At 37.3% G+C, this 25,705-nt stretch overlaps 1 protein-coding gene across 1 annotated transcript in view; it reads right to left on the bottom strand.

Moving 5' to 3' along the window:
* Nucleotides 1–435: 435 nt before the first annotated feature.
* Nucleotides 436–25,705, bottom strand: part of myo10l1 (myosin X, like 1) — a 55,663-nt gene continuing 30,393 nt past the window's right edge. Inside the window, exons 3-40 of the mRNA XM_059571511.1 lie at nucleotides 21,922–22,080; nucleotides 17,928–18,115; nucleotides 17,342–17,476; nucleotides 17,136–17,260; nucleotides 17,044–17,057; nucleotides 16,734–16,818; nucleotides 16,519–16,625; nucleotides 16,277–16,406; nucleotides 15,322–15,440; nucleotides 15,062–15,208; nucleotides 14,874–14,974; nucleotides 14,623–14,689; nucleotides 14,365–14,457; nucleotides 14,192–14,260; nucleotides 14,018–14,100; nucleotides 13,824–13,932; nucleotides 13,518–13,598; nucleotides 13,301–13,425; nucleotides 13,086–13,215; nucleotides 12,854–12,960; nucleotides 11,443–11,719; nucleotides 9,563–10,330; nucleotides 8,578–8,701; nucleotides 8,007–8,250; nucleotides 7,820–7,915; nucleotides 7,625–7,718; nucleotides 7,487–7,542; nucleotides 6,352–6,494; nucleotides 5,971–6,165; nucleotides 5,253–5,410; nucleotides 4,998–5,121; nucleotides 4,550–4,847; nucleotides 4,233–4,440; nucleotides 3,969–4,105; nucleotides 3,674–3,797; nucleotides 2,563–3,042; nucleotides 2,132–2,323; nucleotides 436–1,261 (exon numbers count right to left, since the gene is read on the bottom strand). Of these exons, the coding sequence (XP_059427494.1) occupies nucleotides 1,157–1,261; nucleotides 2,132–2,323; nucleotides 2,563–3,042; nucleotides 3,674–3,797; nucleotides 3,969–4,105; nucleotides 4,233–4,440; nucleotides 4,550–4,847; nucleotides 4,998–5,121; nucleotides 5,253–5,410; nucleotides 5,971–6,165; nucleotides 6,352–6,494; nucleotides 7,487–7,542; nucleotides 7,625–7,718; nucleotides 7,820–7,915; nucleotides 8,007–8,250; nucleotides 8,578–8,701; nucleotides 9,563–10,330; nucleotides 11,443–11,719; nucleotides 12,854–12,960; nucleotides 13,086–13,215; nucleotides 13,301–13,425; nucleotides 13,518–13,598; nucleotides 13,824–13,932; nucleotides 14,018–14,100; nucleotides 14,192–14,260; nucleotides 14,365–14,457; nucleotides 14,623–14,689; nucleotides 14,874–14,974; nucleotides 15,062–15,208; nucleotides 15,322–15,440; nucleotides 16,277–16,406; nucleotides 16,519–16,625; nucleotides 16,734–16,818; nucleotides 17,044–17,057; nucleotides 17,136–17,260; nucleotides 17,342–17,476; nucleotides 17,928–18,115; nucleotides 21,922–22,080 (5,997 nt within the window). The 3' untranslated portion in view covers nucleotides 436–1,156. The remainder of the gene's footprint in view (nucleotides 1,262–2,131; nucleotides 2,324–2,562; nucleotides 3,043–3,673; nucleotides 3,798–3,968; nucleotides 4,106–4,232; nucleotides 4,441–4,549; nucleotides 4,848–4,997; nucleotides 5,122–5,252; nucleotides 5,411–5,970; nucleotides 6,166–6,351; nucleotides 6,495–7,486; nucleotides 7,543–7,624; nucleotides 7,719–7,819; nucleotides 7,916–8,006; nucleotides 8,251–8,577; nucleotides 8,702–9,562; nucleotides 10,331–11,442; nucleotides 11,720–12,853; nucleotides 12,961–13,085; nucleotides 13,216–13,300; nucleotides 13,426–13,517; nucleotides 13,599–13,823; nucleotides 13,933–14,017; nucleotides 14,101–14,191; nucleotides 14,261–14,364; nucleotides 14,458–14,622; nucleotides 14,690–14,873; nucleotides 14,975–15,061; nucleotides 15,209–15,321; nucleotides 15,441–16,276; nucleotides 16,407–16,518; nucleotides 16,626–16,733; nucleotides 16,819–17,043; nucleotides 17,058–17,135; nucleotides 17,261–17,341; nucleotides 17,477–17,927; nucleotides 18,116–21,921; nucleotides 22,081–25,705) is intronic.

Genomic DNA, 25,705 nt, shown 5'->3' with positions numbered 1-25,705 from the left:
TTATAGCAGATTTTTTTCGTGCTGCATGTTCCTTTTGGTGCCATCAGCCAATCAGAGCTGCCATGATGTCATTTTCCTGCGGCTCATGTCACATGGCATTTATGGCTCAGGTGATTGCCTCAAAAAAACCTGTATGTGAAATTCAAAAAACATATTTCTGGAGCACGAAATATGACATGAAACGAGCGGTTTGTGTAAGAAAACGAACAGTATTTATATCGTTTTTACCTCTTGTACACAACCACATCCAACTGATCTGAGTGCACGAGTGCTTCCTGATGTGACGTGCGCGCACGCGCGCTCTGGCTTAGTCTGCGCAAGCGCGGAAAGTGCCGGAAGTGATCTCTCGCGCGTGTACATCACTCATTGTTTACACTTACTGTCTATGGTTTACACAGATTTCGGAAGTGTTACCTTTCACTGTGAAGATGGGGAATTGTTTAATTTGGACTTCTCTGTGCATGTTCTTTGAGGTGGTGACCATAGACCTCCATTATATGAGTCACAGACAAGAACGGTTTGACCTAAAAATATCAAAATGGAAACTACTGCGGAAACAAAGAAACCTACATCTTGGATGCCCTTAAGGGTAAGCTAAAACATACCAACATTTAATTTGAAAGTGAACTATCCCTTTAACTCATAGCTTTCTCATCCTGCTCTCTGAACAGCCTCTAGCAGCCATGGCTTTACAAAATAGCTCTGTATGTGTGTGTGCACAAACTCTGATATCACACACAAGCACAATGTACACACCTCTGTAAAACTACCAGTAAATAGAGTCATAGGTGGTTGATGGTTAGGTACAACATCAATGAGGGAGGAGAAGGGAATGAAATAGAGTAGAAGAGCCAAGGAAATAAATAAGTTCGGTCATCAGTCAGGGTGCTGGCAGTGAGGGGAGGGAACAGTGAGCAGGTAACCATTCTTTTTTGTGCTTCGTAAAGGTGGAACTGGTCCGATAAATACTAAATAAATATGTGCTGTTGTATTTAGGACAGGTATACAGAGGATTCCAGTAGGTTAAGCTCAATCGTTTGAAAGGTGAAGTCTATGTTTCTTCTCTGCTCTCATCCTCCAATCAAGAACGGTCAGTAGTGTACTTCACTTTCATCACAATGTGTTTCTGGACACTTTGAGTGCTGGTTGGTGTCGATCACCTTGCCCAGGCGCTGCTGTTGCTGGTGATGGACATGATACTGCAGCGCTTTTTGACGATCATGTTGATGTATGCCTTCATGATCTTAGTGATTTCACCCACCTTGAAGCACAACACAAAACAAACTTGTTCATCAGAATCACATCAAAAATAAAAAAAACACATGCTAATCCTACCACAGAAAAGGGGTATAAAGTGACTAAATAAGAACTATAAGCTAGACTTATAGATTAATTTAGAAAAATAATGTAAAATGCGTCTATATTTTCTTTTGTAATATGATATATTTATTTAATTTGTGAAGCAGCTTTGGTGAGAAAAAGGTGGTCACTTAACTAAACAAAATACAACTACTTAAGACGTGACAGGTTGTGCTATCGCAGTCCAGTAAATGAGTAAATGTAATGTCAATGCCTGCACAGTATATAAGTACACTGCAGTTCAGAAGTCTGGGGTCAGTAAGTATTTTTTAAATTAATACTTTTATTTAGCAAGGATGCATTATACTGATCAAAGTGACAGTAAAAGCACTTAAAATCACAAAAAGATACAAAAGATTTATATTTCAAATAAATGCTTAAATAAAAGCACAACTTTCCAGCATTAATAATAATTTTCATTTGAACAGTAAATAAGAACATTAGGATAATTGCTGAAGGATCATGTGACACTGAAGACTGGAGTACTGAAAATGCTGAAATTCTTAATGCGTATATATAAAAATATAAAATAACTATATTAAATTGTAATAATATTTCTCAGTATTACCGTTTTTTTACTGTATGTTTAATCAAATTAATCCAGCCTAAGACTATTCTTTCAAAAACATTTGAAAATCCTGCTGACCCCCAAACTTTTGGACAGTGGTGCACAACCCCAAAAGACTTTTATGCACCTCAACCATTTAAAAAAGAAATTAAACAACATTTCGTCCAACATAGTACTGATAACAGAGGCACAGAAGTACATTACCTGAGCTGTCTCAAAGAACATCTCTCTTTCATCAACAATGATTTTGTATGTGCTGGGCTGAGGTGCTCCGAAGAAAACGATGTGCTCATACTGGAACGTTTCGAGTGGTTTGGGTTCACCCCGTTTGTACACAGAGACATTTTCAGCACTGACTCCCAGCCACAGATCATGAGGGAAGCCACCCTCCTTACACTGCAGACAGAGAAATAAAACACAAGCACATATAATTAGTATAGAGTTTCAAACGTATTGTGACAGGTTTGAAATAACATAGCTCTTTGGGGCTTGGCTTAGGGTTAGTAATGATAAATATTGCTGTTTTACCATATATTTATTATAGGAGGTAGTAGCCCTGATACTCTGGACCTGAGGTGGGATTTAAAAAAATATAATAATAGGGATGCTCTCAGACTTAAAGAAAAGATTTATACCTCCACATCAAACAGTGTGGACCCATATCCTGGCCACTCTTTGATGATGGTCATGTAGCTGAGCATGGCCTGGTGCTGAGGCATGCCCTGAAGATGGCTCCATTTCTCCAGCACGCTGGTCAGTGTGGCTGACATCTCCTCCTTTACAAACATCTCCAACATCTGTTCCTCCTCCACACGCTGTTTCTTCAGCGATCCCGTCTTGAAGCTGCGTCTCAGTGTCCCGTCTAGGAAATTGGCCTTCCGGCGTTCTAAAGTGTGAACTCCTGGTCCTACTATACCAGCGCCGGGTACTCCAGCAACGCCTGCTTTAGTGGATTGGAGTATGCGGGTGCGAAGTCGTCCAACAGGGTAGACGCTGCTTAGGCTCCAGGGCGTACGGGCCACGTCACCGTGGATGTACTGCAGTCGCAGGGCTGCTAAGTGCTGAAGGGTTTCCTCAAGGGCAGGGAAATGACCACTGATGAGACTCTCATGAGCCTAAGAGAGATGGTGAAAAAAGAGAAAAAAAGGGGGAATGAAAGAAAAAAAAACAACTTGGTATAAGTTGCCAAATCATGCTATATAAAAAATATATCTCCACTTCTGTTGTGTGTTTATATATATACACACACACACACACACACACTGAGACACACACACATACTGACACACACACAGTCACGTTTGTTTTTGTGAAAAGTGGGGACATCCCATAGGTGTAATGGTTTTTATACTGTACAAACTGTATATTCTATGGCCCTACACCAACCCTAACCCTCACAGGAAACTTTGTGCATTTTTACTTTCTCAAAAAAACTCATTCTGTATGATTTATAAGCGTTTTGAAAAATGGGGACATGGGTTATGTCCTCATAAGTCACCCTCTTCTTGTAATACCTGTGTCATACCCATGTCATTATACAGAGTTGTGTCCTGATATGTCACAAAAACAAGAGCACACACACACACACATACATATATATATATAAATACATTTTTTGGTTTTAATTGTAGAAAATACAAATTATTTGACAAGTGGTTTGTCTATGTGCTTTAAATGGGTGAATCAATTGTAAAAATGATCTATAATGGTTCTACAAAATGTACAAAATAGAAATAATTTATTTACCTGCTCAAACATGAAGGCAAATTCCACTCCCTCTTTGGGCATGCTTTCCACATCAAGAAAGCAATAGAGCTTGAAATATAGCCTCCAGGGCCCTTCCTCCTCCTCATCTTCACTACTTGCCAACCTGGAAGAGCAAAGCAGTGCAGATGACCCTCAGTCATATAGCCAACAGGAATAACATGTACAGAAATATAGGTTTTATAGATGCTATAGACAGTTTAAAAAAATACAGAAATGGAGCAACCATTCATTCAAAATTAACTAATCAACATAGACCATATGAACTGTTCATTACCTCTCAAACTTCGCCAGCACATCTGCAACAATTATGCGGCTTTCTATGGCTCGACTCGCCACCTTATTGTGTTCAAACAAAGAGAACATATTCCTGCTATTTTCCATTGCCAGACCACGAATCAGCTTCTCAACCACCTGGACAAAGACAAGCACAAAAAAGATTTGTCACTTTCATCCTAATTATACAGTTAATAGCAGAAATGTTATAATGATGTAAGAGTATGCTAATCAATTCGATTACATCTCTTTCTCTTCTTCTCACCTCTCCAGCTGTGGTGTGTGAGTTGATGGATATCTTGCAAGACCCTCCTCCATGGCAGTACACAGTAGTTGTCATTTCCTGTCTGGTCAGCAGGGCGGCGATCTCCTCCTGAGAGGGCACATACTCCCTGGTCTTTGTCTTCTTCAGGGACTCACCAATGAAGTGGGCATACTTCTCAATCTCAGTGCCAGGGTAGCGCTCTCTTACTCTGAGAGATTCGTCACAGACAGACATAGTGTTTGTTAAATGACCCTTGAAATGGAAATATAACCATTATTCAACTCCAAGAGGCTATTTAATGAGCATCTCTCTGTTACCTCTTCAAGTGGAATCGGAGGTAGCGCAGGATGGCACGACTGGGCAGGAAGGTGCAACTCATGCAGGTGAGCAGGTGCCAGTGTGCACGGTTTGCAGGGCTGTTGGGTTGGGGCACGTGATTGGTCTGTTTGATCAGCTGACAGTACACTTCGTCTCTCAGTGGCCGCAGATCGTGGCAGGTCTGCAGGATGCCCTGGATGATGGCGACAGGGTCTGAAACTATTTCCATTTCCTGAAGTGAGTTAAAGATCTTCACAGCCTCATCCTGCAGGCTTCCATAACCCTTCTCCTGTTGCACTGCAGAAAGAAGGAGAGAGAGGTGATTTGCAAAAAGAAAAAGATGATGCACAAATAGGAAATGGGTTAATAAATTCAGGAAACTATGTTGGATGCGTATTATTGTCAACTTTCTATGTGTGAGTGATTTTGCTGATGGACGATACTCACAGCTTTCGCTGAGCTCTCCGTATTGTAGTGGCAGAAGAGGTGAATGCAAGGGATGCTGGGTATATCTCAGAATGGGGTTTCTTCGATACATTTGCTCCACAGCCTCAGAGTTCACACTGCTCTCCTACACAAATATCAGAAAAGATCAAAGGAAAGACCTAGATTTATGCACCATTTTTATTAAACAACCGTTTTATCCATTCTAACCTTGAGTGCAAAAAACAGACTTACACTATGTTTTAAAAAAATGATTACCTTAATGTCCCTAATGAGTTGCTGGGTGGGCGTTTCAATGGGCGCCTTGTTGTCAATGACGCCCTGAATGGCAGACACCCAGCGCATGGCTTCATTCAGCAACTTGGTGTATAGACGGTATGAATGTTTACGCCCATGAATTATGATGTTCCAGTAACCTGCAGTGTAACCACACATCAGCATCACCGTGTATCTTAGTTTATAGAGAGAAAAACATCTTCATCATTTCAAAATTATTATTTTTAAATAAATCCAAAATTAATGACATATAACCAACAAATTAAAAACTTGCATTATAAATAAATATTTTTTAGCTTTAAAATTACACTCTCTAATTGCTGTCAACAGCAGACTGCAATCAACACAGCAAATGCTTCCCAACAGTTACAAACAATTCTTTTTTGTGAATCAATAATATTAACAATTTAACTATAATGATAACTATATTAGGAAGATAATGTTGTTTATTATAAGCATACACTACATTTATGTTATGCACTTTAAATGCTTGCGCTCTTTAAGTCTGGTGGTTTCTGATTGAGTGTCAATGTTTTTTAACATAACAGTGAATTCCAATATATTTTTCCTCTGTGTTGACATTATTATTGCTATGGTATGTACATTTCTATTCTGTTCTATTACTTACTCAAGCAGCATAAGTTATACTTTTAATAATATCATACTCAGTCACATCATATCATGATCATATCATACTCACCTGTCTCTTTAAACTTTTTCTCCTCAGGCTGGTTCACAGAGCACAGGCTGTTCAGAACCAGAGTGCCCATCTTAGATGCATTGCGCTCAGAAGACTTGTAGTAGTCCAGAGAGTTGTTAGTCAAGACAAACCAGCGCTTTTTCAGTTTGAGAGCAGAACTTTTGGCTCCTGCCTTCATCTCCTTGTGCAGCCATCCTGTGTCACAAAATAACACGCAGACACACACAGTTTAAGCAAATTGTGACCAGTTACAGAACCCTAAATATACACTGTGCTATCAATTTGAATCCTAATACTCATGGACATGTAATATAAATAATCAACCATAAATAAAATTAATTTGGTAACTTATTTCTGCTCTGTTAAAGATGAATAACACACCTCTGATCAGGAACTCTTGTCCATCACTCTTGGAGTCTCCTTTGGGTTTCTGCAGCAGACTGATCCAGTGATGCATTTCCTCCGGCAGGTCTGAGTTACAGTGGATCACACGATTGGCTGTTATGATCACAAATGAATTAGGTCTGTTTGGAAGGAAACAGAAATTGTGTTAGCACCAGATACATATGGTAACGTTATACACATTTTACCTTCAGATATTTGGCCATACAAGTTCAAACACTGAAGGAGAAATGTGTAACTTCTGTGCCATTAGCATAACATAAGCTTTAAAATATGCATATTTGGCTTACTCACAATGGACCCTTTTCATAGACTTTGATGATACATTTCACCAATTATTGATGTAAATGTAGCAACGTTTTTATTATTTATTTATTTTTTTCATTATTTAACTTTTTTTGTTTTGTTTGATTTACATACATTTGGAACACTGTACTTGGCATTATAAAACGGATAGTTCAGATCCTTGATTCTGATTGGTTGAGCCACGTTCGAAGCTGTTGTACTTTACAAACATACATCTTTGTTTACCTCTGTGTGTTGCTCACTTTATTTGCTCTGTTTTTTTCTATGAAACATTACTACATACATGTTAGGTAAAAAATGTTAGCCTGAATGCACTGTAAGTCGCTTTGGATAAAAGCATCTGCTAAATGCATAAATTTAATTTAAGTTTAATTTAATATGGAATAACCTTTTTATAAAAGCAATAAGCCCTGTGAAACCTCCACTTCGTGCCTAACAACGCCCCTTAGCTGTTATATATTCACTGTAAACCACGGCCTCTTGGTGCTTATTGTTTTGTTATATTACCTTTAAGTAAAAATTTACACTGCTACATAAAACTACAACAGCTGAGGAAGTTACAGCAAATTGTCAACTTTCTCTCTTTTAATCACTGTAATTAACATATCTATATTTTTCTTATTTTGGAAGATCATAGAAATGCTGTTGTGGATTTTTTTCTTCTGCTATTGGAGCAAATGGGAATGCAAAACGGAAATATATTGGAACTATAGAAGAAGAAAAAATAACACAATTCATCTTCAATTGCTGTATGTAATTTCAGCAGTTGGTTTTCTTCTTAGTATTCTGTAAAAAGGATGATACTTGCCTGTCAGGATTGTCTGAAGCACAAACTGAATCAATCAATCCAACATCCAGTGTGCCCTGAGAGAAAGAAAGCAAAGCCAATTGTCAAAACTGAAAGGAGGCTTAATTGTGAAAATGCACATATTGTGAGGACATTAACCACAGCGTTCTTTGGGTTGGCCTGCTCATGGGACATCTCCAGCAACTGCTCTGGGGTGGCATTCTGGACACGACTCAACATGGTAAACCAGCCACTAAGAGAAGGAGAGCAAAAGAAAGCATGCAGAGTAAGGTTTGAGCAGTTTGGTCCAATTACAGAAAACACACAGGCCTAGACATAAAGGTGTCAACATACCTGGCATCCTCTGGTGACTCTGCAAACACCTGGTATGTTCTCTCGTCTGTTACAATATTCAGAGCATTCTCTTTCTCATGATTGTCCACAATCTCCCTAAAAACAGGAACAAACTTGATAAAACCTGAACAATTTCTAATCACCTATTGATACCACAATATTGTCAAAAGTATTGTCTCATACTTACTTGGCTGAGTGGATGTCAATTGTCCCTTTCAGCTTTTCCTCACTGTCATTCTCAAAGTACATGAGCTTGGAGTCACGCAGAACGAACCAGCGCATCTTCCAGTTCCTGCGAGAGAGAGTAGAAAGTCCGCCGCCCTTCTTGTACAGCCAGCCTGATTTTAACGATTCCTGTTTAGAGCGGAACCACATGAATGTTTCGTCCTTCAGAACACACCAACGCCTGCGCCATGGGATCATCAAGCCAGCTGTGGATGAGACGCAAGAGACAAAGTTTGAATTTTAAAAGTGTGATTTCCTGGAAAAGTCATGGGAATTTTAATAATGAATATGAATTTTACACATTTTTAATTGTTAATGGCATGATCTATTTATTTTTGTTAAGTTCTGCAATTATGTAATTTATTTGAATTATTATTAATTATGTTATTATTTTAATATATCATCTGAAAAGTGTGAAAATGAGCACATTTTGGCCCTTTGAATATTATCTTTCATAATGGGGACACTGACTTTAAAAAGATTGAGGACCACAGCATTAGGGACTTTATTTAATGTAAAAAGATTACCCTTACCCTTCATGTAAAGGTAACTGTGGAAATACGGAGGCCCGTTCCCGTTCAAGATGTTGACTTTTCCGTTGGATACCTCCTCATCTGTGTCCACGTACCCATCGTGCTCATCATCGCTGTCAGCATACTGAAAAAGAAACAGAAAGAGTGAACAGTCTGTGTGTGAATGTACATACTTACTTAACTTAACATACTTACTTTATTTCACGCACGTCATCATTTTAAAGACAAAATTACAATAGTTATAGAAAGGTTAATGTGTGAGAAAAGGGGAAACCCCAAAGAAGCTATTGAAAGCTTTTATGAGGGGGCCCAATAACACCATACAACATATAACATACAAGAACAAAAAAACTCAATCCATAAACACAAATAAATATAAATACAACATGACACAAGCACTACAACAAACAGACGATCCCAGCACAAATATAACACTTTCAAAATGATCAAAAAGTATATGTTAAAAGCAGTTTTTCCTTAAGATTTTTCTTGAAAACGGAGACAGAATGCAACAATTTAAGGTTTTCCTCAAGCTCGTTCCAAATCTGCGGACCTCTACAGACTACACTCAGGCTCATACATTTCAATTGTCTTATTTTATCAGTAATTAAATGTTTTTCCCTTGTGTGATATGTGTGCTGGGGTCGGCTGATTGGGAAAAGTTCACACAATCTATAATTTAACTTATGAATAACCTGGAATATCATACAGGCATTATGAAAAGTATTATTTTCGGTAGGTCTTAATAGACCAAGGCGATGAAACAATGGATGCTAAGGGGTATTTGGCTCAGACCACGTTTATACCCGTATAATTTTTTTCTGTAAAGACTGTATTTTTTTCAGGTAGCTAGTAAAAGTGTTATACCATATGACATTGCAATAATTTATATGGGACTCAATCTGACACTGTGGGAAGGACATTGTACATGTGAATTTGGACACATTTTTAATGTTTGTGGACATGTTCTCCATGTGTAACTCACCGAATCTGAGCTGCGGTTGTAAGACTCCTGGCTTGCGTTGGTGCAGGTGGACTTGCGTGCGTGTTCTGTGTCCGTCGCTGCAATGCTACTCTGTCCGTCCTCTAGATCGTCTTGGTCATAGTCCGATTCGCCATCCCCAGGCACACTGTAGATGGGTTCCTCTGTGTCTGGCAGAGACTCTGCTGCAGTCAGCCTGCTGTTGCGATCCACATCCTCTCCCTCCTTTTTCCCATCCGCTACTGTTTTAACCTCTTCAGGCTTTCCAACTTCCTTTTTGGCTTCGCCAGGGAGAGGGGGAGGAGGTGGTGGAGGAGCCCCAGGTGGAATGTTGGGTGCAGATGGGGCCACCGTGCCCTCTGCAAAAGCAGGAGGAGGAGGTGGCAGAGTGCCTAAGATCTCCTGATCCGATGGACCTTCCACTGGAGGGGGGAACTCGAGAAGTGGTATGCACTCTTCCTCTGCATGGAAGCCTTCATCTACCTCTTCCTCAGTGGCGCCTGCTGGTCTGGGGGCAGGTTGTTTAGCATCACCAGGAATGACTTCTGGTCCTCCAGTGTCAAGCAGTTCAAGGAATTCAGTAGCGACACGAGAAGCAGCTTTTTTCTGACGCAGGACCTCAGCATCACGACGCAAGCGGAGTTCCTCTCTTGAGCTCTCACATAGCATGGACACACCATCTTCTCTTTTCTTCTGCAGACGCTCAATCTCTCGTTCCAAACGCAGAATTTCCTCCATCTGACGGTGCTCCTCCACAGATGAGTGAGGAGACTAAGGGAGAGAAGGAGAGAGGAATGATATAGAAACACTGGTTAGAGAAAAACAAAAATGTTGACACCACGCCACCTGTCTGCAACTCTTGACAGGTTTTTAGACTTGATGCCAGAAGGTTTAAAAAACAACAACAAACTATTTGACAGGTAGATGTTGTGCATAAACCCGTTTGTTTTGGAGGAGGAGTCTGAAGTTTTCATTAAGAATAAAATGTCGCTCTATAATTTGTCTGTTAAAAATGTTGTTGAAAAGCATGGTAACCTAGTTTCTACACATTAAAAAATCTTAAATATTTATAATTATTAGATATAAAGTCAATATTATGCTAAAATCTTTTTATGTGATACTTATGCCTTTTTAATCTCAGAATTTTGACTTTTTATCTTATAAAGAGTGTTATAATTTAGACTTTTTGTATCATAATTTTACATTTTTTGTATAAATATTTTATGCCGTAACTTAGATTACAACTTAGGTTTACAAATGCATTTCTCAAATGTGGCATAAGTCATAATTATGAGTTAAAAGTCAAAATATAAAAAGAAAATCTAAATTAGATCAAAAGTCATAGTTATAACAAAAATATATTTTACTTTTATTAGATCTTTTATATCTATTATTTTTTATTTCAACTTTTTATCACATACTTATGACTTTTGTCACAATAACTTTTATTTATTTTCATACTTTTATTATAATATTAAACTTTTATGTCATAATTTCACCTTGTGTTGTCATAATTGTGACTTTTTTTCATAATTATGATTCACCAAACCATTTTTCTTATGTGACAGAAATGGGCTCATACAGAATAAAGACAAAGCAATGTGACAACAATAATTACAATCAATCAGCATACAATCAATCAGACAAACCTGCATTTAAAAGCTTAGCTAAACATACACATTGCATATTCATGATGGAAAGTTTCAAAGTTTGGAATAAGATAAGACTAACTTTAAAATATTGATCACTTTAAATACCCTTACCAAAACAATAATCTCAATAACGGTGACTTTAAGAGGTAAGTGGGATTTTTGCCCTAAAATATATACACTACAAGTATGCATGGTCTATGAGCTTTTAAAAGGAATGTTAAAGTCCCTGACCTCTGCTTTTTCTCCTTCCTTTTCCTCTTCATTTTTCTTTTCATGGTCTCCCTCTGTTTTCTTCTCCTCCTCTTCTTTCTTTTTCCTTTCCTCCTCCTCTTTCTTCCTCTTCTCTTCTTGTAGTTTGTGGCAGACTCCTCTTGCCACTTGTCCTCGCCTGTGTTTCTGGAGAACAAGTGCAGCTGAGCGTTTCCGTTGAAAGCGACGTCGATAGAAATGTGCGCGGTAGTTCTTCTGGATGGTCAGAATGCTGTCCAGAGCCTTCTTAAAGTTTTTTCTGTAGTGAGTACACAGTTCAAGTTCCCTTAGAATAAGTAACTGTGAGATCAGTATTTTAAAGCTGTCACTAAGACACTACTTGTTGTCATGTCTAGATGAGCACTAACAGGTAAAGAATAGGCACTTACATATATATAGTATGAAAAACGTTCATTATTTCCTTGCTATTTGGCTGTAGTAGAAAGCAAAACATTTGCTCTCTGCAGCACTGCCCAGGACTTTGTGGTTAAATCAACCATGAGATAAGTAAAGGGCCAGGCACATTGAAAACAAATATGATATTAAATGCATTTTTGTGAATAAATTAATTTATAAAAAGCATTTAAAGACATTTCTGAAGGATCAAGTAATGCTGAAAACCGAAAACTCAGAGGCATAAATGTTTAAATATATTAAAACACAAAAGTTATTTTAATATGTAACAATATTTTACAGTATTACTGTTTTTACTATATTTTTTATCAAATAAATGCAGCCTTGGTGAGCATAAGAGACTTCTGTCAAAAACACAAAAAATGATTGGTAGTGTATATTTAAATATTTAGTTTATATTTAGTTTACCGTATTTTTCGGACTATAAGTCGCACCTGAGTATAAGTCGCATCAGTCCAAAAATAATTCATGATGAGGAAAAAAACATATATAAGTCGCACTAGACTATAAGTCGCATTTATTTAGAACCAAGAAGAAGAGAAGTGAAAACATCATCGTCTACAGCCGCGAGAGGGCGCTCTATGCTGCTCAGTGATAGACTACAGGAGCACAGAGCAGCATAGAGCGCCCTCTCGCGACTGTAGATGGTAATGTTTTTCTCTTGGTCCATTTCTCTTGGTTCATGTCAAATTAATTTCGATAAATAAGTCGCACCTGACTATAAGTCGCAGGACCGGCCAAACTATGAAAAAAAGTGCGACTTATAGTCCAGAAAATACGGTAGTTTTTATTAACTCTATGAAGATATCAAGATGATTATAAAAAATCATCAGGAAAGGGTTGAAGCTTGACCATATAGATAATGTGTGCTTTGAAGAGGCAGATGACATTAATGAAATGTCGTGTATTGAAAATGTTTTGGAAACCATACCTAATGTAATCTAAGTAAATCTGTACAAAAACCAAGCAATATACACACCTTGCAATATATCTCAGAAGATAGGCTCGTATGATCAATCCAGCTTTGCTTCGCACTTCATCCCTCTGCTTCTCTAGCTTCTGTTCTAGAGGTTCCTTCAGAAACACCTTGGGGTCAAAAATTATGTCAGGTTAGTGCAATCAAACATAACAAGTGCCCATACACAATCTACCTTTATAACCTCACTATATAACTATCAATTGAGAACCGATAAAGGTCGAAGGACACTCACCTTGGTCTTCCCAATCTGCCACGCTTTTTTGGTCCTGTCGTGGAGTGTGAGCAAATCTGTGCTCTTCTTTTTCTCATCTCCATTTGAAGCCACAGTTGCCTTTTCCTTCTCCTTCAGAATAATCTTATACCTGATGTATACAACCACAAAATCAAAGTCTGCAAGAAAACCTGAGCCAAAAAAATTCATACACCTGTATGCGTTTTAACATCTACCTGCTGAAGAAGTCTTTAAAGTTGCGTCGGACAGGGAATCCTGCTCTGCGAATCTTCACCGTCTCCAACATGCCAGAGTACCGCAGTTGATTGAGAACCACATCTGGGTCGAACTTGTTTGGGGTCTTCAGATAAAAAAAAAAAAAAGCATTATTAAAATGTATAATATGTGTGGAATATAAATTGCATTTGTATTGGCTGATTTGACTGCTCTCACCTTGTCCATGTTGGGTTTGATGCAACGCACAAAAAAGGGGTTGGATACACTGAGAGTGGCCATTAGGGCATGAAGAGAGTCCTGAGACACAGAAAAGACAACCAATCAAATGTTTTAAATCAGCAACAAGTCAGAAAGGACTGAAGGCGAAATGTCAACAAAAAACGGGGTTGAATGACTAGTGACTTAGTTCCTGATTATTTTAACATGTCGCACTTTAGCATGTTCAGTTTTATATAAAATAAAAAATATATATATACAAAATATCTATTATATAAAAGTCTTGATATAGGAGTTTTATCTCACTCTGAACTGTGAGCTGACAGTGGGCTTTTTTCTCGCTGTGCCCATCTTCAAGGTCTCCTCATTATTTCTGCTGCTCACTTGCTCAAACAGGTCATAGATGAAATCCAATCTGCACACACACACACACATAATAACTCACACAAAACTGCCTCAGTGTGTGTGTGAGCTTGTGCATTTGTGTGTTTGTGTCTTACCTACTATCCTTCAGCATGTTTAGTATATCATCTCTAAACGTGTCCCTGTTCTTCTCTAAAATCCCCCTCACATCATATAAGACCTATAAAAAGAAAAAAAGAAAAAATATCACAAAAAAACACAGACAGGGAGATAAATAGACATAAAGACAGACAGATGGATATTTCATATACCTCTCCAGCATAGTGTTTTATCCCAAACTGATGGTCGGCCAGTCTGGGTTTCACATAATAGGGATTAGTCTGTGGAAAAAGACAACCTCATGTCTTTACTGAGCTCATTCATGTTATATTGTAAATGCTTGGCTGAATAGTATTATATCTTTGTGTGATAAAACTTAACTCACAGAGTGTCTGCCGTGCAGTTTCTCCAGCAGGGTGAAGTCAGTGCCTTTGGGAAATCGGCTCTCCTCATTAATCAGAGCTAACATGCCCAGTTTCTGCACAAACACAGCAGTAAATAAGTGCTACATAATGCAAAGCTGAAAACATCTACTACTGTAAATAATATAACTAAACTTTGGATATAAAATATATGTATACATATGTGGCAGTCTGACTAATTAAACCGAACTGTTGCTGATAGCTGACCATAACTGGTATACCTTCTCAATCAGATCCAGACATTCTGCATTGTCCATCCAGTCAATGGCTTCCCAGTGAATCCCTTCCCTGTAGCACACAATTTTAGTACATACAACTTGTCCAAACTTAACAGTAATCTTTTTAGATGCTTAAATTGCATATGCAATAACTGTTCAGGTGATCTTGCACTTATGAGATGCATTACACATGTGAAAATAGACATGTGATAAAAGAACAAACTTTCACGCACTCCAGGGCTGTAAGTCTTTACCTGTTGTACTCCAGTTGCTCCAGAGAAAAGATGTGTTTGTTGAAATATTCCTGCAGTTTCTCATTAGCATAGTTAATGCTGAACTGCTCAAAACGGTTCACCTTCAGAACAAACAAACAAACACTTGGATTAGATCTCAATAAAAATGTGTGTCTGTGCATGAACATGTGATCCATGTGGCCTCACACCTCAAAGTTCTCAAAACCAAAGATGTCCAAGATTCCAATAGACTTGAAATGATCTTTGCCCTTTATCTTCTGATTAATTCGCATGATGATCCACGAGAAGCACTGAGAATAAAGTGCCATGGCAACAGAATCTCGGGAATCTATTGCCTGTCAATCAAGCATGATAAAAGAAAATGCCAATTTTTTATTAAGTGGAGATAAAAGAGAAGTTTTTAAGTTTTTTAAAGTATATCAACATGAGAAAGAATGTGTGATTGTACCTGTTCCACTGTGAGTGGAGAGCAGATCTCTTCTCCTCTGAGGATCATGGAACGCTGGGTTAGAACCTCCGACAACAGAAAACTGTCCAGACCCAGGAGCTCACTCACATTAGTGACAACTGCAGGAAAACAGAGAAGAGACTTACTAACAAACACATATTAGCAGTGCTGGGTTTTTCTGAACTCATTACTGATTATAAATAACTGTACATGACAAATATTGTAACAATCTGGATTACACAAATTAGGTCATGTAATCTGACTACTTTTAGATTACTTTTGACCTAACTCATTCATCACATAAACTTGAACGGAATTATTGTGTACCATATTGATAAAGAAAAAGAAAAAAAGATCAATATTATCAATTTCATAAAATGCATTAAACATTACATTACAGCAGGGTTTCCCAAACTAAGTTTCTGAATTTTTCTGAATTTAATTCATAAATGTGTCAAATTAAAATATGTGTGACAATGTGTACACTGACATCAGAGAACCATGTACATACAAATATGTGGCTAAATTATTTAAATCTCAAGGCTACATCAAGCAAATATTTTACAGCCCAAGTCTTCCAGGTTTGAAATGATTTCCAGTAATACACAAAAAAAAAATTATTATGGATATGATGAAGACATAGTATTTCACAGCTATCCATTGCCAGTGTTTAATAACTTGCATAATTATTAGTCTAATGTTCATAAGTGGTCATTTAGAAATGAACATTCAGAAGTAAAAAAAAAAAACTAGGGTGAATCAAAGTATGAATAATTTACTGCCATTGTGTGAATAATATGTAATCCATAAAAAAAGTAACTGTAATCTGATTATTAGCATTTTAAAACGTACTTAATTTTTGGAATCTGATGATGTAATCCAGACTACATGTAATCAGCGTTGCATATTAGCAAAGTCTCTCTACTGTATATTAGTGATGAATGACGCTTCTCACCCTGTTGGGTGGTGATCTGAGCGCCCCCTGCTGTCATGAACTCCACATTACCAAGCTGCAGAACTCCAGACAGCAGTTTAAACATATCTCTGATCTCTTCTTCTGTGAACTCCATGACCTTCAGAGCCTCCTGGAGACCAAAAGAGAAAAAGAGCATGAATCATCATGCCACACTTAGATTTTTATCCACCTCAAAAATGTTAATTATCAGATCAACAAAATAATATAAAAAAAATTTGTACCATGACATCGTCAAAATGCTGCTTGTCATGAAGACTGCGGTCCTTCACACATCCTGACTGACTCAGGTAGTGAAATAACTCAGCGGAGTCTTCCAGAAAATATGTCTCTAAAAAGAGATGGACATATCTAATCATTCAGTGTATTTTGGCTGAAGATGGCACATCTGCATTTGTGAATGTGTGTAAATGCATGTGTGCTCAGGCGCATTGTTCACCCTTTTGGCTTTTGCTGGCCCCTGCCAGCAAAGCATAAAATATGTGGTAGTTTCTCTCCCCTGGATTCTGCCTTACCACTCGATTCTGGAACACAGATCAGATCACAGATGCTGAGTGGGCGAGAATCTCACTTTGCCAGACACTCTTTCCCTGCAAAATGGCGGAGTGATTCTGCCTTTGACAAGATATCCAATGCCAAATTGTATGAACAGAACAATGACCTGTATTATACTGTGAACGGTTAAAAGTTTAATAGAAGATTGATTTCTGGTAGTTAGGGGTAAGTCAGAAGCAGACAGAAAGGTTTACCTTTTCAAGTAAATCTGATGGGCCAAAAATTAAGGGAAATGCAGAAACATGCAAAACTATGTATTAAAGCATGTGTGCTCTGAGAAGGATACAGTCAACGATGCATCCTCCCTGGATGTTCCCGCTTTGAGAGAAATTAAGCTGAATGAATTTCCCAAAGCGACTGGAGTTGTTGTTGTAGACTGTTTTGGCATTTCCAAACGCTTCCATAATGGGGCTGCATAAAAAAAAAACATGGATTTGTATGTTCACATGAAAATGCTTAGGCTGTGTGTGTGTGTGTAGGAATGTGTTTTACCTGCTCTGTACGATGGCTTGCTCCACGCGTGTGCTCTTCTCTGTAGGGGGCGTGCCGGCAGAGTTTTGGCTCATGACAGACAGGAACTGTAGCAGTAGTTTGGTGCTCTCTGTTTTCCCAGCTCCACTTTCCCCACTGGTAAACACACATGCACACATTAATTTGTGACCTTCAATGACAATTGTGTTACCCTGATTGAATTTGCAATGCTGTGAAATCTGATCGCAGTTGTGGCAAAGGTCTAAAGCCAAAACTGCTCAAACTCAGTCTTTAGGTTTAACAAAAATGAGATTAGTAAAATAGAGAATATCTAACAATGGTGAGTAAAACCAAAAGCATTCCAAAGCTTCTTCACATTACCTATATGCTTTCAAACAAGATTAAATTTATACAAAAAAATCACTAATTTTTATTCACTTTTTATTCATATTTAATCACTTATTCCAGCCAATGAATAATACACAATCACAACTTTAAGCATTTTATGATCACATTTTACTGAAAATCTCCTATTCCCTGTATTTCATGTTCTGCAAGTTTGTCTGCTTATCAAGATCAAATAAAGTGTTTGGAGGTCTTATATTACCTGATCAGCACACATTGGCTATCATGTCTCTTCCATAAACAGCGATAGCACTCATTGGCAATAGCAAAGATGTGTGGTGGCAGCTCGCCCAAATGATGCTGACTGTACAGCTCCACTGCAGAGAGATCATACAGCCCTCTGATCTGCTTATAAGGATTCACGGCTGCCAGGATAGAACCTATGTTAGTCTGAGAGATAGAGAAAACATGGCTGTAAGTTAAGGGGTATTGAGTGAATAGTAAAACAATAAAACCAGCATATTGAAACAAAAGTACACACATTTGTGATCAGTGTATATTTTAATTTATACCCACAGATAAAGGGAGATTTCAAAGGAAGTTCAATAATTGGTATGTGATCCGGTCATATTTCACAGCTGGTTGTGCCAGTGGGTCGTGAGAGGATTGTGGATGATGTTTGTCCTTATCTATGAGCACTGTGACAACATAAATCCATCTCATTTAATATTGACTGCATTAGTAGATGCTGGTTTTATTCATGTGTTTATGTGTGGGTGTGTGATTGCAATTTTCATATACTGTGGCTAACAACACCCATGCTGACTGGCAGTAATATGATTTACTGATCTTAGCAACAGCAGTGATGAGATTAAATTGAGACATTACTAGATTCCTGGAGAGGTGCCAAACACATCTAGACACAACATTATGGACACTACATAAATAAAAATAAAAAAAGTACATTATCTGCGGATCTGAAATTGTGTCAGTTTCGTCCTTACAAAAAAAATTTTGTTGCTACTGCCCCAAGAGGGCACAAGAGAGAAGAGTCATTCTCATTCAGGTCGACCATGTCCTGGTGTCTCAGATAAATCAGATAACCACTGCTATCAGTCATCAACCTCAGATGCTAGCACTGCATTGCATCCTGGGAAGGTTAAATTACAGTATCCATTTGCCAAGATGGGATAAGAGAGACCCTTCACATTCACTCCACTGAGCATGACACAAATCTGCAGTCTACAGCAAGATCAACAATACAGCAGCCAAATGAAGCCTTGCATGCAGTTTTATTTTTTTATTCAAATGACAGGGAAATTTATATAAGCAATTTTCAGACACTGATAGGGAAATGTTATTCAAGCTCTACTAATAAAAAGCATTACACTGACCTTTGCTAATCATAGAAACATCCATACATAATTTCCTGTATTGCATATGAGAACTAGACTGATTTATCATGCCGCGTCTCCCATTTCATAACCAGCAGAAATATACCAAGATAAACAACCATACAGCTATTATCTGACTTGTTCCAGCAGGTTATTGGACTATACTCTGAAATTGGTTTAGATTGCATGATGTGTTTTGGGTGTAGATGACTGTGGGATGTTTTTGTCCCCCTGCAGTAAACTAAACTGGGCAGGTCATGTTCACAACTGTTGCTAGTAATAAGTAGTGTAGCTTTATTTGTAAAGATTTAAACTGATGTTTGGTTAGATGTGGTTACAGGTATGTTGTTTAATTTATGATTTTATTTTTTTTGAGGATGACTCATCTTATCAGAATTTAGTGCCATAATAAATTATATATATATTATAATGTGTGAAAAAACTATATTTTATTTTGTATGATATAGTGTCTACTGAATGACAGACATAAGTTGATTCAAATAGTTTTTTTAATTTGGTCTGGTCATAATGCTGGAAATTGCTTAAAGTTTTTCTGAAAGATTAGAACACCTTTAGGATATAGGCATCAAAAATACATTAAGAGACCTAAAAAAAAAGCCTCTTAAAGGTATACTCCACCCAAAAAGGAAAATGCTGTCATAATTTACTGACCCTTGTGTCATTACAAGCCTGTATGCATTTCTCTGCATATATATATATATATATATATATATATATATATATATTAGGGCTGCTCCGATCACGATCGGCATCATGATGATCACGATGACAGCATTTTTATTTTGGGTGGACTATCCCTTTAAATTCTCAAATTGAAAATAATATAATCATATAATATAACACCACATAATACATCTTTTTTTTAATAATATATTTTTAAGCTTCTATCCTCAGTTACGTTTTTCACTTTATCCATAACTCTGGGTTAGTTGAAACCAGTATGATGGAAGATTAAAAAGAATCTGCCATATAAAAGCTGTGTAATCATGCTGAAAACTTCCAGTATGCTTGTCTCTGTCCCAGTCAATCCTTACAAAGAAGGATTTACTGGCTTTAAAGTCTCTTTCTATGGATTCTGCAAAGGTCAAGCTGGAATGTTTGGATCATAATGCCGACAGTGAGTCAAATTATTCTCTCCAGACTACAACTCTAAACCAGCAGTCTGGGATGTATGGCTCTGTTTAGACCCATTAGGTTCCAGCATGCACTCGCCACCCGATCACATGACCCTTCTCTGTGTCAACATCATCGGTAAGCCCTATAGTGGCACACATTTATTGAAAAATATCCTGTGGGCCTGATTTTTTGCTTTGTATCTCTTACACACACAGATGCTGTTACAGTGTGTTAAACATACAGTATATACTGTATGAATGATAAAAGTGAGTTGAATTACCAACATACGAGCCTTATTGCAAGTTTAATTTTAAAACAAATGGTTAATAGTCAGATTGTGGATTTTGCAATTCACTTGTTCAATAAAACCCAGCTCTATTTTAGCATAAATTCTACTCCCTAATTATGAAAAGTCTGTCCATTAAGCACTTGCAAGGCGCAGTTTTAATCCTCTATTGGTATTTAAGCTGATAAACTCGCTTTAAACAATGGAAATAAAAGCAGATGCTGAAACGTTTACATTTGGGCTATCATTTACAGTACATAGTATTCGTTTTGTCTGAAAACCAAGTTTGGGATGTATTGGGTTTTGGATGTTTTTCTTGAAGAAGGATAGTTCCTTAATCAAATGGTTTCCTTTCAGTCTCAGTGATGGCAAAGCTGAATTTTCAACACTATACTCCAGTCTCCAGTGTCCCATTATCCTAAAGAGAACATTTGAATATTCTAATAAGCTTGGTGCTTACATTTCTTGTTTTAATAAGAAACATTTCTTATTATTATCATCAACACTGAAAACAGTTGTGCTGCTTAATATTTGCATAAGACCAGCAATTATTTGAAACAGAAATCTTTTGTAACATTAAACTTTCTACACTGTTACTTTTGAGTTTTTGTCCTTGCTGACTAAAAGTATTAAAGTACTTAGAATCAAAAATTGTGCTGATCCCAAACATTTCTCGTTCAGCTTTAGTCATTTTAATTTAGTAATCAGTTAAGGAATCAAACTATTGCATCTAAAATAATCTTGTCAAGGCTAGAGTAGACATGAACAGTGTTGCCAAGTGAACTACTTTAACACTGTTTCCACGGGTTAAAGCGACTCCAATAATGTAATATTTAGCCTCTGTAATGTGAGTTTTATCAGAGGAACCTCGCCAAAAAACATGTATTATATTTACCGGAACGCAATTTTTACTGGGGGACCTCCTCGAAACACGATTAGGCCAGTTTTGAGTAGCAATTAGGTGGGTTTTGTTGTGGAAACCTGGCAACCCGGGACATGATTATTTATACAACAAATAAAAACAATCTGTGGTGAAGTGAAAAGTTTAGCTGGCCTAGTAACTCATCGGTTGGAAGTGATCCTGTGCTTATTTAAATTAAGTTTAAATCTATTTGATCAACTTGACCTCTGATGTATGACACTATTAAAATTCAGAAGGAATGTTCAGCTCACTTTTTAGCTGATCATACAATTTTGGCGTCTGACAAGTGAGGAGACTTTTGGTGAGTAGACAGACAAAAGCAGAAAAATACCATATGGCTTAACAATAACATTATAGGGAACTTCACTGTGGTTTAGATTAAAATAGCTAAGGTGTGTTAACTGTTTATAAGGGGACAGAACAAGCCTGTAGACATTTGTAGCAAAGTTAAATACAATAATAACCCTGATAAGGTCCCAAGGACCTTTGTGCAGTCACATGTCTCTGAGATTCTTACATAGATGTTGTCTTTCTGGTATCTCTGATGAAGGTTGTGCATGATGGCGGCCTCATGGAGCTCTGCCAGTGTGGACATGTCCTCCACTCCATCAATGCTGCTCTGGTGCATGGGGGACACCTTCTCCCTGTTCACCTCCATCTGCTGCAGGTACACTGCCTGAAAGACAGAAACAGACAGAGTGGCCTTAACAAAATAACACAGCTTCCACATGCACCAGCATGCTGATACATAGATGCATGAGTAGTATATCACAAAAGGGAGAGGATCTGTCCTGGGACATTTTAAGGGAATGCCTGCAGTTTAAAAATGCATTAGTCAGACAGCAGGATTCCCGCTTTTCTGTTCCGTAGAGTTTCAGCACGCTGAGGCCTTTCTTTACCCTTTATACCCACCAGGCACTGCTTGAAAAGTAGAGAGTACAGTGGCCTATTGAAACAAAAAAAGGAAACTTTTAATAATGCAGGAGTTAACATTAACCATGTTTTCGCATGTGTAATATGCAGCTTATGAATGTCATTGATATCCACTGGATTCCATAGTATTGTTTTCCATAATATGGATGTCAATGGCTACCGTCAACTGTTTGGTTACCAACTTTCTTCAAAATATCTTCTTGTGTTCAACAGCTGAAATAAATTTAAATTTTTTGGTGAAATAACTCAGTGTATGAAATAAATATATATTTTATTTTACAATAGATTGTAGAGGAAAAGATTTTTTAATCTTGCCTTAACTAATTTCTTTAGGGTAGCTTTTCCTTAATTATTTCGGTATTAATTCTATATTATTTTACTTGTAAGTGTTTTGAATGCGTCTCTTCTTGCTTATTTTATAATATTCATATGGTTTATTTTGTTGCTTTACTTGTTTATGTAAAGCGCTTTGAGACGTAACATTTATGTGCTAGAGAAAATAAAGATTATCGTTAAAATTATTATTATCATTATTATTATCTGCTGATACTTTCTTTACCTGTGAAATAAGTATCAAGAGACAACTAAGGCATTTTTTGTATGTTGATTTCCTCAAAAATGAGGGTCTGCAGGCAAGAAAAGTGTTCTGGAAACCTGTTTGATAAGAGTCATTATTTGTTTGCAATTTGGTGATGATACTGCTGCAAAAATTACACATGTCCATGCAGATTACATGAACTTTGAAAAAAGGTTCTTTGCTTTATTTGACTGGACAGAACAAAAGGAAGAGACATTCTCACTCCCCTTATGTCTATTTAATTTCTGCTGAAACCTCACTCGTGTCTCCCGTTGCCATGGTAACCAGAGAGCACAGCCCAGTTCATGAAGATAGAGCTGAGAGTCTGATAGATTTAAAATCAATACAGCCACTAATGTGTGTGTGTGTGTGTGTGTGTGTGTGTGTGTGTGTGTGTGCCATTTACTTCAGGTATGGATTTATTAACTGTTTCTATTCAAACCCATTAAGTCAGCCACAATCTTTTTAAGTGCACACACATGTACATATATCCCAGGACTGGAGGGCAAGACAAAGAGATAATTATGTTTGCCTCAGTTACATGCTGACAAATTGGGATTGACAGACTGAAGAGAAGAAGAAAAGGTCAAAATTTATGAACTGAGACAAGTTGCTGCTAATCAGTACTACTGACGGTAATGACATTGACCTTTCAGAATCCTGGTCAGAATCAAACCGTATTTAGAAATATAAAGAAACAAACCTGATTTCAAATGAAATAACACAGAAATTCAGTGTATTTGAGTGTAAGTTTTGAAGAGAGAGCACAGACATAAAATACTGTCAAATCTCTGTATATATATTATATTATAGCTCATGATGCTTATCTAACATGCTTATTTAAATAACATTTGAGGGACACTTCTAACATTCAGTCAAAGCTACTGAAGCTACTGTAAAAGTCTACTACTCAGTACTTTTATTATACTTTCATGGTATGTTTTTTGTAGCATTACAGTAATTGTCATACATGACTATACACAGCTAACAGGGAACATACTCAGAATTTTGGCTAATGTTCTGGCAAAGGAACAAAGGTTCTAGAAAAAATAATGGAATATTTGTTCAAATTGTAGTTTTTAATAATGTTCTCTTTGATAATTTGGTCTTAAATGATGTTCTCAAAACATTAGCGCAAAAACATTATTTATAGATTGTTTTGGAACTCCCCCAGAAATGTTATAGTTGGACATTTACCTTTTTATAAATGTTACTACTTGTTTTAGATTGTATATAATGTGTGCAAAATTATCAAATGGAATGTTTCAAGTTTGCATAACCAAGAAAAACATTTTGAAAGTTCACACAACATTCAGAAATAACATATTTATAACTTAATGGGATTGGACACATCTCAGATTTGTTCTATGTGTGTGCAGTGCCGGGAATTTGACTCCACTCCAGGCCACCTCTGCTGCTGCAGTCACCACCACCCAATTCATGTGTCCACCAGACTGCTAAACTCTTTGGCTCTTTCAGTTGTTTCAGTTCAACTTTTTCACAGTTCGGTTTGTTTCACGGTTTTAGAGTCACGGTTTCAGTATCGTTGTATGTGCTATGTTTATGGAAAAACTATACTTTAAAAAAATATATATATTATCATATTATTAAGAATATTCTAACTACAAGCAACAGCACAAATAAATACAATAGAGTAAAGATACAAATAAAATAAACTGACTTTAAGGGTTTTTTTTAGGTAGGTCTTGCATTAGTTTTTAGGTACAGAAATTAAATAAAGTAATCAAATGTAAAACAGCATTGCATTTTGGACTATAAATTAAAGATTATTCTTTTTAAAGTTAAAAAGCTTTTTAATCAAGAGCAGTGAGTGATTTTTGTTGTTGTTGCTGTTCGATTAATATAAAGACTGTCACTTTAAAAGAATGCACTGATACAGTGTTCGTATTAGTATTGAACAAGAGTGAATGATTTGTCCAGGTTTTTTTTTTTTTTTTCATCGCTGTTGTAATGTCTGGGAATCCAGAATGCGCTTCCATCAGCAGAAATATTATTTGAACCCTATTTGTTTTACGTGTTATTTATAGTAAACCATATTACAGATGCTTTGTCAGATTTAAGTTGACAAACTGAACGGTTCTTTTTTTTTAGTAAACCGTCCCATCCCTACTAAATATAAATGTAATTCTGACCGACCTGCTCCCTTACTGGCGAACATGGCTAGCATTTTGCAGCAATTTGCTGCGTCTGTGGACAGGGCTTTTCTCCTTTTTATACGTTCCCTCCATTCCCTCTCTGCTCCTCCTTTGCGTTTATGGCTATATTTTTTGCGCAATTTTCTAAGATAAAGCCTGCCTCTGGATGTTTGGTCATGTGGTGGTGTCATTTTCACTCCGTGATCGCCTGATTCGTAGATTCATAAAACCTTCAATTAATTTGCAGTTGCATAACAGCCTATTGCACGTCAGCCTGATTGACTGCACAGCAGCAGCCGGCAGGCCAGAATGACCGTCAGGCCACCGGGAAATGTCCCGGTGTTCCCGATGGCCAGTCTGCCACTGTGTGTGTGGACTGACATCTTTTAAGGGACAAAATTGCACCCAGAAGCAAACTAAACCTGACCAAATCTCCTAAAACCTCCTTTTCAGGTCATCCTCAATTGTAGACTGAAAAAATTGCACAACGTTTTTAGTTAAGGTTAGGTTAATGTATTTACTGTAAAAACTATTTATGTAATGTCCCCATTTAGATAGCTATGGAAATGTGTGTTTGGTTGTGAGTCTGTGATGATTGTAAGTTTAGACAGTGAAAAGAGGAGATGAGGAAGTCT

This window comes from Carassius carassius, chromosome 17, assembly GCF_963082965.1.
Source record: "Carassius carassius chromosome 17, fCarCar2.1, whole genome shotgun sequence".
NCBI lineage: Eukaryota > Metazoa > Chordata > Actinopteri > Cypriniformes > Cyprinidae > Carassius > Carassius carassius.
Note: the sequence above shows the minus strand (reverse complement) of the source record. Positions and strands in the feature narration are given on the sequence as shown.